The sequence below is a fragment of the Sinohyriopsis cumingii genome, chromosome 1 (assembly GCF_028554795.1).
Source record: "Sinohyriopsis cumingii isolate HCF-2022 chromosome 1, ASM2855479v2, whole genome shotgun sequence".
Classification (NCBI taxonomy): Eukaryota; Metazoa; Mollusca; class Bivalvia; order Unionida; family Unionidae; genus Sinohyriopsis; species Sinohyriopsis cumingii.
Window position 1 is genome coordinate 70,358,850 of NC_142961.1, and position 15,187 is coordinate 70,374,036.

Here is a 15,187-nt window from a genome sequence, read left to right on the forward strand (position 1 = left end):
TGTCTGACTTTAGTCCATGAATAAAATGCACAACATGGCATTATTGCACTAAATGGAGTGGTTAAACTTGCTGCAGTATGGAACTGTGATTCAATTTTTAATACAAAATGTGGAAATGCAGCCATGATTAATTTTAATAATAAAAAGATGTCAAAACAGATGTGATTCATCTTTTTGTACAAAATGTTGAAATACAGCTGCAATTCATTTCTTGTACAAAAATGTCAAAACACACCTGTGATTCCTTTTTTAACAAAATGCCAAAACACAAATGTTTCATTTTTATATACCAAGTGTTGAAACACATCTCTGATTCATATTTTAATACAATATATCAAAACACAGCTGATTCATTTTTTTACAAAATGTCAAAACACAGCTGTGATTCATTTTTACATAATGTCAAAACACAGCTGTGATTCATTGTCTGTACAAAATGTAAAACACAGTTGATTAATTTTTCTTCTTCAAATTGTCAAAAGACAGCTGTGATTCAGTTTTTGTACCAAATGTTGAAACACAGCTGTAATTATAACGAAATGCAAAAACACAACTGTGATTCTTTTTATACAAAATGTTGAAACACAGCTGTTATTTGGGGAAAAATAAAACAAAGACCACCGAAACTAAATTTCAGAATTCCTGGTTGATGGAGTTAGACTTGCAAAGTAGCCAGGGGAGCATTGTCATTTCATATACCACAAACACCATTTTAGTCCTTCACCTTTATAGGACATAATTTAGTTGACATAGCAACACCACCCTGCATTGTGGCAGATGCAGAAAAACATTTTAAATGCTCAGAAAAAAATCCAACAAGATCTTCAGGGAAGTCGGAACAAAAGTACTGTCCAGTCTCTAATGAGTACAAAGATGACCAATAATGACACTTGCATCACTTTCAACCCTTTCCATGAACCATTCAGAGAAGCATAGTCAGTAATTGTAAGTTAATACTGTACTCCACAGTCCAGTGAATTTTAAAGCTGTCAGTAATTAAAAGTTAGTACTGTACTCCATAGTCCAGTGAATTTTAAAGCATAGTCAATAATGAAAAGTTAATACTGTACTCCATAGTCCAGTGAATTTTAAAGCATAGTCAATAATTAAAAGTTAATACTGTCCTACAAAGTCCAATGAATTTTAAATCATAGTTAGTAATTATAATTTAATACTGTACTTCACAACTTCATCCGAGTTTCTATTTGTCTCTGTCAGCTTGTGACTCCCGTCTGAATAAATGGCCAACAGCATTTTAAAACTTGTGATCCCCTCCTACAACAACATCTTTTAATATGTCCATGTCCATGTCCATTGCTAAGAGACAGTTGGGCCTAAATACAAACTTACTCAGCCTCTCTTTATCCAAGTCAAAACGACAGATGCGTCCAATAGGGAAATGTGGTACTGGGACCCAAGCACGAGCTGCACCTCTAAGAATATATGCCCCAGATGAAGTGAAGAGGGTGCAGTCATTATGTGGCAGAAACTGTGCATCAATCCACCAATATGCTTCATCTGGTATCACAACATGATCTGTGAAAATAAATTGCATACATAGTTATTAGTTTGAACAAAGAAGAAAACTATTCTTTTTTTCAACAATTTAAACTATCTTGCTTTCATTGGCATATCATGGAACACACCCTCATAACCTGATTACAACTGTAATATCCAAACTGATGAGATTTGTGTTTAATTTTGAATGCCATACATCACTTACTACCAGTGACATACGGAAGCAGAAGCTTTAAAAATTATTGTTTTGTATTGACTCAGCTTTTACAATCTTCAAAAAAGAACATAAATCTGCATCTTTATTTACATTCCATTGAAGGGGTCCAGAGTGGCCAAGTGGTAAAAAGCACTCTCCGTTACAGATCACTGCCATCTCACCACTGTCTGTGTGGGTTCAAGTCTCGGATTCAGCCAATGTGGGTATGTGAGAAAGCCTGCTGGTTGCTTCTCGTGCCTCGGTGGTTCTTTCTGGGTTTTTCCCGGGTTCTTCCTCCACCATTAATACTGGCCGCCATGCATAGCCTATCGTGTGCTGAAAAATGGCATTAAACCCTACAACAACAACAACAACATTCCATCCATAGGAAAACTTGAATCTTTGAAACTGAGGATCTTTCTGTATTTAAGACACCAAGCATAACATGTTCAAGGTGATGGGGGATGCCTGGGATTTTTTTGAAAAACATTTCTGGCCCCCAAAAACTCATCCAAAAAATTATCTTCCTCCAATTTGAAGAGAAAAAAAATCATTTTCTAACTCATTTCAGCTGCAGAAAAAAACTGTCTTATGTTCAAAGAAGAAAAAATATTTCTGGCTTGAAATTAAATATTCAGTCTCAAAGGGTTTACTGGATTGGTACATACTGGTTCAGTCACATTTATAAAATACGATAACTTAATGCAATGATGTTACCAAAAAGCATTCATGCTGGTTAATCTGTTTAAATTTTGAGCATTAATCATTTCACCTATCATATTTTTCTATGTAGATGACAGTTTGAATGATTGATTCAATCATTGATGTTTAAAAGGAACATCAACAAATAAAAGATGATATTGTGTCTAGGCAATAGAAGTGCCATGGGTAGGGATACAATAACATTATATTTCTGAGCAATAATAAGAATTTTAAATTAACTGTTGTGGTAGCCATATTTGATGCAAGAACAACACTATTTTCACTTATGAACAAGAAAACTTATGACCAAGAAGACATCATTAGAAGTCTTTTGATGAACAACCTCTATAACATGACCATCCACTATGGAGAAGTAGTGATACAATAGTTGCAAGATTCCTGCAATGGTGGACATCCCAGATGTCAAGGTCAGCACCATTGTTACTTAGGTTGAAATAAAAATTATAAGGTAAGAAAGGGCCAACAAAAACGTCTTGTCTAGGAAAGCTGTTATGAGAGAGAGGATCTTGTTGATCCAGTCCAGGAGAGAACAAACTCTAAAAAGGTTTGTAATAAAATTCATTCTCACATGAACAAAATCCTGAGATGGGATTAGATCTGACTTCTCGGGGTTCAGATTAAATTCTAGATAGGTCACTGTGGACAAAATAATAAGTCCTGTAGAAGGGAATGTAGCAGGACATTATGCACCAACCAAAATAGTGAAGGATGGAAATACCTTGGCACCTCAGATGGGCGGCAACTATTCCCATCACCCTGATAAAAGCTCGTCGAAATGACAAGAGATTGAAATTGGAATAACTCCTGGCTAAGATGGTATTCTTGTAAGAAGGACTGATGTGTAATGTGAAAATATGCATCCTGAAACTTCACAGAGACCTCATCATGCACTGAGCCTAACTGAAGCAGTAGTTTCAATCCTGAAGCATTTTTCCTTCAGAAAGTGTTAAAGAGGACAGATCAGTTATGCGACAAAACTTTCTACCTTTCTTAAGACCATGAAAAATATTCTGAAACAAACCAACAAAATGCTGGTGCCCCCTCATTTATTACCCTCTCTAATGCACCCTTCTGCTGAATAGTGTGTACCTCTTCTATTAACTGCACCAGCCTGGACTTGTGAAAGAGGATGGGGATCTGAGATACTGGAGAGTGTTCCCAGAACCCAAATAATAAGCCCTCCTACAGAGCAGAAAGGGTCCACATTACCTGTGATGCTCAACCATGCCCTTCAAGACAGGGTTAGTGCAAGTTCTCAGAGATGTCAGGAAGAGGTAGGCATGGCAGAAAATAGAGTGAGTATCCATAAAGACGTACTTATAAAATAAAATTCTGGAACTCAGAGAGTGACAGAATGGACAATTTTCCATACATATGCAACTTGTTCAAGACAAGCATGAGATGTGGGAGTCCCTTGGGGCTACAACCCACAGAATGCTACTGTATGTGCAATAAAAAAGAATTACACCAAATCTGGAACTAAAATTGGTTAGGAAATACTTATCCTAGCACCCCTTCACCAAGTTCTTTCCTCACAGGAAGAAGGAATCATGTAGGAACATGAATAATCTGTTGCTTAGATATGAGACATGTCAGAAAGATGAGCAATGCAACAGTAATAGATAAAGCACTACTATTATTACATTTCAAGCTTACACTAATAGGTAGTCAAGAAATTTTGCTGCCTTACTGATACTTACATGCTCCTTGTGGAAGAGCCTGAAATTCCTTTATCAGACTTCCAGGAGCCATCTGAAGATGAGCAGGAAATTTTCTGTACCTTGTTCGAGGGACACATTTTTTAATACCATCTGCATCCTGTATAGTCTTGTAATATACATGAGAGTTATACAGGCCCATTATCACACATTAATTACTGGGAAAGCTGAACAACCTACAAAAAATAAAAAAAACATGAAATGGGTAGGTACAAATATCAAGTTCAAGAGATCATGCTGCTCTTTGCAGTTTCTTCAATGCTGAAAATTGTTAAGATCTTTTTTCTATCTAATTTTGCTTAGCTAAAGGAGATTTCCAAGTTATCATAAGAATGTAATTGAAATCATAAATTAAGCATTATTATATGCTCATTTTTTTTTCTCCGTTAACTTTACAATGTCAGAATCATTCAGTATTTTACAATATTACACTCATGTGAACTTCATATTGCACTCATGTGTGCCCAATAGTGTATTAGAAACTACTTTGTAAACAAATCATGTATACTCAAGTAGTAGTTTCTTTATGTTTTGGTTGATTAAATTTGTTTCTGAATGAACTAAAGCATAAGTTTCATAGACTGCCACATACCAGTTGCTTTCCACATTCCATGTTAAAATTTTGATACAATGTTTCGGATTTAGGCTAGATCTATATGCCAGACAGGTCTGGGTCCCTACAAATAACATGCAAGTGACAAGGCACAAACTGTCTTCTTTAGCTGGTAATAAGAATGGCAAAAAATAGACTTACAGTTTTATAATACACTTACATCCTGAATTTCCTCAAAATGTACTTTCCTAGTTCTGCAAGTCTGAATTATATGAGCCATGTCATGGGTTCTCAAGCTTGATTACACATTTTGAAATTGTACTGTAATTTCAACTATATTCCAAGTGCAATTACATCCTCCTTACTACACTCAATATGAAATAAATATGTTCTACAGCATCTTTTTGATAACTGCAACTGAAAGACTTCATATTCCCCCCCCCCATGATTTCAAACATTCAATGGCAGAACAGATACACACTTGCAGATGTCAGCACACTGCTCCCTTGCCGCTGAAATCCAATGTACTTCATGTAGAATTGACATAGATAAATACAGTCATTATCACAGAATTTAGCAGAATCATCAAAAATACCAAAATCTATTAATCCCAGACTAAATGGAAAAGTTTGCACATATTCATTCATAATATGAAATCTATATTTCAATTTTAAATAGACCAAAACTTCATTTTCTTTTGAAAGTTATGTCTAACGCGCTATTAAGTTCAAATTTATCTGGGCAGAGTTATGTGCGCATTAATAATGTTTTTGTTGTGTACTGATGAATCTGCGCTTGTGTATTTAGCTTAGAATATGGCATAAATTCAGTTACTTTGTTTCTTGTAGTGTATTTTTGTTTATATAATTAAGCCTATGGTCAAATAAATAAATGAGCATATAATTATAGGTTACTGCATTTGTATGGGAATATATGAACGAGTTTTTTGGATGTAAATACTGCACAACCTTGGGAGTGCAGTATATCCATCCAACAAAACGAGTTCATATTTTCCCATACAAATGCAGTAAACTTTTTATTATATGCTCATTTTCTTATTCTATCTAATGCTTAAATATATTAACAAAATACACTACAAGAAACAAAGTAACTGAATGTATGCCATATTCCAAACTAAATACACAAGCGCAGATTCATCATTACACAACAACATTATTTCTGTACACATAACTCTGCCCAGATAAATCTGAACTTAGTCACGTGCTCGACATAACTTTCAAAAGAAAATGGCATGTCTAGTTAAAATTGAAATGTGGAGTCATATTGTGAATGAATGCGCACTGCAACAACTTTTTCATTGATCAGAAATTAACAGATTTCGGTATTTTCTTCAATTCTACGAAATTTCGTGATTATGGATCAGATTTATATGTGATAATTCCATATGAAATACATCAGACTGAAAAAGCAAGGGAGAAGTGTGTTGACATCTGCAAATGTCTTTGTGTTTCTGTTTCTGTCACTGAATGTTTGAAATCATAATGTGGGAAAAATATGAAGTCTTTCAACTGCAAATAATCAAAAAGACGCTATGGAATTTAATGCTTATTTCATTTTGAGTGCAGTAAGGAGGATGTAACTGCACTTATATTCGAAATTTCAGTACAATTTCAAAATGTGTAATCAAGATAGAGAAAATATGACATGGCTCATGTAATTCAGATTTGCAGAACTAAGAAAGTACATTCTGAGGAAATTCAAGATGTAAAACTGTAAGTATATTTTTATTCCCCATTTTTATTACCAGCTAAAGAAGACAGTTTATCCCTTGTCACTTGTATGTTATTTGTAAGGACCCTTTCTGGCGCTAACTGTATACATTTGTAGCTAGCCTAAATCCGAAACACTGAATCAAAAAAGTTAACGCGGAATGTGGCAAAGCAGCTGGTATGTGGCAGTCCAAGAAACATCTGCGTTACTTCATTCAGAAACAAATTTAATCAACCAAAACGTAAAGCGCCTACTACACATACTACACAAGTGTACATGATTTGTTTAAAACTCAAAAGTGCAGGCATCTGTGTCTAATTGTTTGTTTACAATAGAAAGTACATGTTCTTTTATGCGCATGAATGCAACATGAAGGTGTGCAATATCGTATAACAATGAATGATTCTGACAATGTAAAGTTAACAGAAATTAAATTTGAGCATATAATAATAAAAAGGTAACTGCATTTGTATGGGAAAATATGAACTCATAAGTCGTGCAGCATTTCCATCCAAAAAACTCCTTCATATTTTCCCATACAAATGTAGTAACCTATAAATACAAGGTAAGTTATACTGTATGCACATTATTTACACACATGCATGGTTTTCTACAAAAACAAAGTATTACAAATATGATTCTTGAGTCTCAATCTGCACAAATAAACGTCATTTAAGAATATTAAGATGCTTTTTTTGTGAATCAAGCATCAAAAGCAGTCCCCATTTCCACTAAGTTTTTATATTTATCTACTTAAAATGTATGGCAGGAAAAACTTAAAACTTATGTCCAAAATTTAGATTGCATCTCAAACTGTACTCCGTAGCATAGGGTACTTTTCCAGTGAAAGTATTAGTATGAGTACCATATGAGTACTTAAGTCCTTAAAATTATGAGTATCAATACAAGTATGAGCTGGATTTTCAAAACTCTGGAGTACAAAGAAATACATTGTGTCTGCCTATAATAGTACAAAATTTATGATTTCATACATTTAAAATGAATACATATGTTTAAATTTACGATATAAAATAAATTTATCACACATACAGAATTTATAGAATATTTTAAGATAGCATGCATCTGAATCTATAATGAATTTATGACATGTAAATTCTTCAGCATTTCTTTCCATAGATATATATCAAAATATTTCTTCTAGTATCAAAATCTACAACTTTAATGACTCAAAATCACCCAAGAACAGAGAGACACTGACATGCTTAATGCATTGGCAGATATGGGTCTGTGTAGTTTGTAAGGAGTAATCAGTAGAACACAGACCCTGATCTGCAGGTGCATTATGCTACCTCAGGTCAGGATCTTTGTTGTTTAGTTTTACTTATGAGTATAGATAGTAAGACTCGAACATTCTAAGTACAGTGTGACCCCATCATAGCACATTCCATTATAACGTGATTTCAAATATAACACCACTGTGGCATGGCTCTAGAAATTTCATATGCACATATTTTTTCTTTTTAAAAGTATACAAAATAACACGTATAAAATTAACTATCATTTTAGGGAAGAGATCCTTTATGAATTTTAATATAAGACCATCATATCACGGCTCCTGAAATTTTGTATACGTGTATTTTTCTTGTACAGGAAAAAATATAATTTTCTTCTTAAAAGTATGAAAAATAAAAAAATCTATTCAGGAATTATGCTGGACTTTGCCAATGTCGAAGGCAGGAACAGGAATGACTAATCAACTGAAGAAGAAGTATTGTTTTTAAAAAAATTTGCCCAGAAAAAATAGTTTTGCAGAAATTTAACGCTGATTACACCCGGCATGAAGCCCCTATCGTTCTGTATAAATACTAAGCAAATAAAATAAAAATCAGTCTCAATCAATGTTCTACAATTATTTGACATTGCCACCAGAATAACAAACAGGCTTTTGTTTGGTCCTCCAAATTTGTTCTTTAGTGGTGACTTCAATAACACATGCACCCTTTATCAAAGCAAGCTGACTACAATCTTCAATAAAAATAAAGCACCTTTTATCAAAAGAAGTCAACACCAAACTTAAATAAATTCAATGCAGTCTGATGGATTGCTGCATTTACCAAAGTGACTGAAAGATGTATGTTCTATCATGACAGTTTCCTTTTTGCAGGAAAAATGTTTATGCTTATGACTGCCACCAACAGCGGCAATAAAACTCAATGTAAATTTCCAATCTTTTGAAACCATAAATATCTGGCCACAACATAGATCAACTGAGCTGAAGTGTATTCCATTTGCAGATACAATTTGTGTCCTGTTGACCAAGTAGGACTTGAACCACAGTAAGGCTGTATCATGAATGCCAAATACATGTTGGAGACGGTGAAGTAATATATCATGGTCTATTGTGTCAAATGCTGAAGACAAATCATGAAGGGTGAGGACTGTAATCTTTCCGCTATCCAAAGCAGAGAGAATGTCATTAACTACTTTTAGAAGAATAGTTTCAGTACTGTGGCAAGGGCGATATGCAGATTGTACATTGCTAAAAAGACTGTTTGAATTCAGATGAGATACAAGCTGGGATAGAACAACCTTTTCTAAGGCTTTTTATATGAATGGGAGATTAGAAACTGGGCGGTAGTTCTTTAAATCGTTATGGTCTAGTGTTGGTTTCTTCAGCAGAGGCTTTACAATGGCAGTTTTGAAATATGATGGGAATTCCCCGGAGGAGAGAGAGGTATTAATAACATCAGTTAGTGAAGGCAATACTGGATCTAAGCACTCAAGCAGCAGTGATGTTGGAATTGGATCAAGTTCACATGACTTTGGTGCACTCTTCATCAGGATTGTACATACGAAATCCATAGAGACAGGTTCAAATGCTGCTAATGGTTGCAGCTCAAATTCTGTATCCCAACTGTATGGTGACAACGAGTCAGTTGAAACTGTGGTGTCAAGCTTATCTTTAATGGTTTGTACTTTGTCATGTAAGAAATTTGCAAACATGTCCAGAAGGTCGACAGGAGAGAAGGTAGTTGGAAGTGGTGTGGATTTGTTCCTTGACATTAGTTTGTTAGTAATCTCGAAGAGCTCTTTGCAGCTGGAACTTTCCATGACCTCAGTAGTGTAGTGGGATGATTTCGCTGCATGGACTATATTTGTGACATTCTTCTTAGTGGCTTCATAGATTTGCTTATGAATAGTGAGTCTGGCGGAAAGCCAAAGCCTCTCAACTTTATGGCGGTCTCTTTTAGCAGTGCGAAGCTGGTCCCTAACACTGCTATACCATACAGAACACTCCTGAATTGATACTCTGCACTTGGTAGCTGGGGCATGTTTGTCGAGCAATGAACACAGGCAGTTATCGAGTTGTTCTGCTGTAGGTGGTAAGCAAGTTGTTAGGTTTGCTTGGATGTCATGCATTGAGATATAATAGATCAAATGAGGACTTCCATTATATATATATATATATATATATATATATATATATATATACACACACACACACACACACATACACATGTGTATATGTGTGTTCTTTGTGTGAATCTAATGGAATGTGACCGATTCATGAAATTTATAACATGCGATCTATACTCAATTCATGGACTTTTCATTTACATGCATAGTACTTAACACATTATGGACATAACTAAGCAAATGTAAGTTGTCAATATACAAGTGTATTTCAGACTAGTTCTGTCTTCATTTAATCGAAAAGCACATATTTTTGTGCCCACTTTTACTACCCATCCACCACCCACCGTCTGGCCATCTTGTTTTGGTATGTACATCATTTGCTTCAGTTCACTGACTTAGTTGGCTATAACATGGTTTGGTCTATGATACAGTCAGATTCTATGGATTCCAACCACCATGTTAGAGCAGGGTCACGCTATAACATTACACTGAAATTTTATTTCAATCTGGAGCTTTCTGAGCCGATTTCATTGCGTTACTCATTCAATTGTCCAGAGACCTCTCCTGGAAAAGGCACATATACAAGATAATGTAAAAAGAGAACAGTAATCTTGGTTTCCTGTGTTGCAACCTCCAAATCAACAATGAAGAAGTAAAAAGTGCCACATATTTCACTCTGGTTCGACCAGGTCTTATGTATTGCTCGACGATGTGGAACCAACATAATAAAGATCTAATAAATAAGATAGAGATGGTTCATCAGAGAGCTGCTAGATTAACCACAAATAAAAAATAAATATCACAACACTAGCAGTGTCAGTGCAATGTTGAACCATCTCCAGTGGGAATCACTCGAATCAGGTGAACCAAGGCCAAGCTGACCATGCCGTACAAGACTGCAAACAACCTAGTGGACATACCAGTGGACAAATACCTGACCCTGGCATATAGCCAAACTAGGGCAAACCACAAGAAAAAGTTCCAATTAAAGTCAGCATAAACAAACTTTTTAAAATTCAGCTTCTTCCCATGTATAAGAGGGATTAGAACAATGATAAATAAATGCAGAAGCTCCTGACTTGGCATCTCACAAGCAGGAGCTTTCCAATATCACATTCTAATGAACTAGTCAGCCACAAGTGATTCTCAGGGCTATGCCGGTTGAGGTTATATATCTCATCGCTGCTACAGTAGCCGGATTGGTCGGGTCTCACTAAACAGCCCAAGACTCTCCAAGAACACATTAAGACTTTATAAAGTACCCACTTTAAATTTCAACAACAACAAAACAAAGAAAGAAACAAAAAGTGTGAATATTTAGCGATTGTTTATGCAACAGGAAATGTAGCAAGGTCAAAGAGTTGGCAAGGGTAAAAAAATTCAGACGAAGAGTGTTCGGGTAACGTGAATATTTATCAACATCTATCAATAAGTAGCAATGGGAGTGAGACATTTCAACCCCAATAAAATTCTCAAGACATTTCACCCCCAAGACACTTCAACTCCATCTAATGGACGATTCGCCCCCAATTCATCCATATTTAAAACGATAATTAGTACATTGCTAACAATAATTTCCACTAATCACACCTAGCCAGCTTGCTTTGTCTTGTAAGAGATGTGCTAAATGGCAGCATCGCATTTGCAATACAGGTTAGTGTAATAATTCATTATCTTTTTTTATTCTGTCAGTCTTCCTCTGAAAATATTTATTTATTTATGAATTTCTGAGTTGATTGTACCGAGTAGCATAGATGTTGCTTGTATATTCATACATTTTAGATATAAAAATATATATAATGATTTTATTCCTTCAAGCTTACCAACTTTTCATACAGTTCTAGAATTTCTTTATTTTTAGAACATAATGTAAGTAATTAAATAGTGAATTAGCTAACAATTAGCACAAATAATCTTACTAATTTCAATATTTCAGATGACTCCAACATTATTTGTAGTAAGTAGTAAATAAGAAGTATTAAATGTTTGACTTTAAAAATCGATATATTATGTTCTGTAGCTTCAACGGTATTTTATTTCTAAATTAATTATCACTGAACATGAAGTTAGTAGCTAAATCTTTACAGTAAATCAATACTATGATCTTAGATACATATAAATTCTTAATAATATTTAACTTTCCAAAATACAATATATATTTTTTGATTAGTAGTATATAAAAATAATAGCCTTATTAATTACGATGTATTTTCTATTGTGTGGTTTTATGTACTTTGATTTCTGTATACGTTTAATGTCCTTGTGGAAGTTTGAGAAAATCTCTGTTGCTTTTCGGATTTGCACCTCCGGATGCTGTCATGTATGTCATAAATGTGTTCCTTTTTTGTAAACTGGTAATTGCAGCTGTCATGAAGAGCACTTCTATCACCCACGAAATGGAGCTTTGTCACGGTGAAAAGTTTATGTATTAGGTCTTGCACGTGTTGTGGTTTCCAGTCAACAGAGAGTTTTAGAATGTTATTGATGGATTCTGCATTGTCATTAGTTAAATTCACATGTTCAATATTTGTGCAGCTAGGTTTTTGAAGAAATATTAGTAGTATAGTGGGGGACCCTAGTATCAATGGGAAAATACATTACAGACCCCCCCCAAACAACTCTAGCACCAAGGGAATTAAACATGGAGAAAATTGGGACTGTATAGTGACAAGGGAAAGTGGGGATGCTGTATAGGGTAGCGGGTAAGTTCACTGGGCACGTTTAGTGTCAATGGGAATTTAACATAGGGAATGTTGGGCTTGTTTACCAACAAAGGAAACTTGGTTTGTTGTATAGGGTTAATAAGAATGGAATAGATGAGGTGACGTCACGGTACTGGACATTAGCAACCATGTCCACCAGGCGTTCTATAAAGTGATATGTCCCGCTACGCCAATCATTCTATCCAGTTCTATGTCCCGCCTGCCAAGCACTGTTTTATTCCTATAGTTTCACCTCTGAACTATCTAAACTTACCTGCCCCACCAAGCATTATAGCCTTTCAAAATTGGTATAGTTTATGAACTAGCTGAACTTATCTGCCACCCAACTACCTGCTGAACTAGCCGAACTTACCAGCTGAACTAGCATCTGTGATGCCACCGGTACCAAATATTTAGGTCATTATTATATCACGTTCACCCCTTTCCACCCATATTTTATTTTGAAGGAAGTGCCTGACATTATCCTTCAGATATTTAGTGCAAAGATAGAGTGTAGCCGAGGGGAATACAGTCTCTATTGGCTTTATTATTATCTTCTCATCATCACTTCCAAATTCCATCATTTCAGGCACTCTTACTTTCATGGACTCAACATCTCTACCTAGCTCTGTAGCAATATGCTCCAGAAAGCTCATGTAAGTTCTGTAGGAAGCATCTGTGTGCAGAAGGACAGGACTATTACAAATCGAATGTTTGTTTGAACTGTTTCTGACAGCTCTTTAATATGTCATACTGTAGTTTTACTCATCAATAACACTCTGATACATTATACTATCGTTTTACTCGTCAAAAACTCTTTATGCAACTTGTTTTGTACATATAATGCGAAGAAAGCACGATTTGTTAGAAGTCAATAATCAATAAATATGCATTACTGTTTGATAGTGTTGATAATGGCCTGATTTATGAAAAGTTAATTTTATATTTTCTTTATTGAAACACTGGAAAGTTATTTTGGTAAAAATAAATGAACATGTGACAGCTCACATTTTTTTTCTTCTGATTTCAGCTTGAAACTGGCTATATTAAATAAATTTGAAATGATGAATCCAGTAATGGCATCATCTCTGCCCAACATGTGTCATATTTTGGCTTGTTCTTTCAATTCGCTATTGAAACAGAGTAATTCATACATTGACAGAAAGAATGTAACATGTAGAACACCACTAACTGTATTTATTTCAGTAAATACGTCTTAGTATAAGGAATACATTTTATTTTTCAATATACAGCATAACAACAGGAACAACTTGGTGGAGGGTTGATCTCTCTCTCTCTCTCTCTCTCTATATATATATATAGTAATCCGTCATCTAGTTACATATCACCCCATCCACTCGACTAAAGATCGAAACTGCACAACAGCTGTAGTAGCTAAAGAGTTAAATGACATATATATTCAGACAGTTTGGATAAATTACATCTGATAAATCAAGCATGACATTGATCTATAATCAAGGGAATTACAGAGCGACCTTCCTTCACGGCTACTTAAAATCAAGGGAAATCACTTCCATGGAGTTTGAAACACTTTAGTCATGTATTATAAACGTCTGTCAAAATTCCTGATGCATCTTTATAACAAAATAAATGAGAAATGTATGGTGCATTGCCACTTAATTAGAAAATGGTGTAAAAAAAATATTACAAAATTAAAGAGATTTGATGCATAAGAGTTAGTTTCCGTAAGTTATCAGAAATAGGGCCATCAACCAATACTATCAAACATTGATAGTAACAATGTCCGTATGTGTGTTTGCTTTTCTTCGCTTCTTGGTACGTTTATGGGAGCTTTGGTGCGAATATATGTAATAATGGGGTTTTCTTGGAGAGTCTTGGGGTGTCCTGGGTGTTTAGAGAGACTGGGATTGGTCTGAGTATGAAGGGACGAAAACGAACATGGACACTCTTTTACTTATTTCTGCCTTTCCTACCATTACTCTTTTGACTGTCCTATCACTTCCGTCTTTACTTTATCTTTGACCACGCACCACCCGTTGCTTAATAGTCAAGTGTGACTGCGTCAACGTATTAATAAATATAATACTTACACGAGTCTACTTTAACGCGTTGATGGAATGTTCTGTCTGACGGTTCGAAATCTCGTCATGTGTCCCACACAACATATGCAACGGTGTTACACTCGTTTTACACCCTAAATGTTGTTATCCTATGCGTTTTCCCAGTTCTAAAGCACTCTATTACGTTTTAAAACACTCATCTTTCTTTTTAATTCACGTTTTTGCAAAATTTAAATATTATATTTTATTGACAAATCATAAAATTATGAACACTGACACACAAAAAAGAAAATATGAAAACAGAGTTCATGCAATAAGATTGTAACGAAATTGTCGTTGTTATCTCTGTTGAAAGATGAAATATATCTTAATTTAAAGCACTTTTTTATTTGTTTTTTATGAATTTATATTGAAACATTTAATTTGTGCAAATTACCGGGGATAAAAAGAGCATCAAAGCATGGTCCATACAGTGATAGTGTGTGTGTGTGTGTGTGTGTGACTGTGTGTGTGTTTACATTACTTTTATCTACATATACATGTCTGGGTAGGTTTATGCCTTCTGTTAGATTTATTACATTTATGTGAAGAAGTGAAAATGTTGGACCTGTGCAATTTATGATTTA

At 34.9% G+C, this 15,187-nt stretch overlaps 1 protein-coding gene across 1 annotated transcript in view; it reads right to left on the reverse strand.

The window, feature by feature from the left end:
- The window catches only part of LOC149807086 (uncharacterized), a 29,406-nt gene extending 14,741 nt beyond the window's left edge, over positions 1–14,665 (reverse strand). Inside the window, exons 1-3 of the mRNA XM_089961737.1 lie at positions 14,592–14,665; positions 4,138–4,331; positions 1,351–1,536 (exon numbers count right to left, since the gene is read on the reverse strand). Coding sequence (XP_089817863.1) covers positions 1,351–1,536; positions 4,138–4,297 — 346 coding nt within the window. The 5' untranslated portion in view covers positions 4,298–4,331; positions 14,592–14,665. The remainder of the gene's footprint in view (positions 1–1,350; positions 1,537–4,137; positions 4,332–14,591) is intronic.
- Between the last annotated feature and the right edge of the window lie 522 nt (positions 14,666–15,187).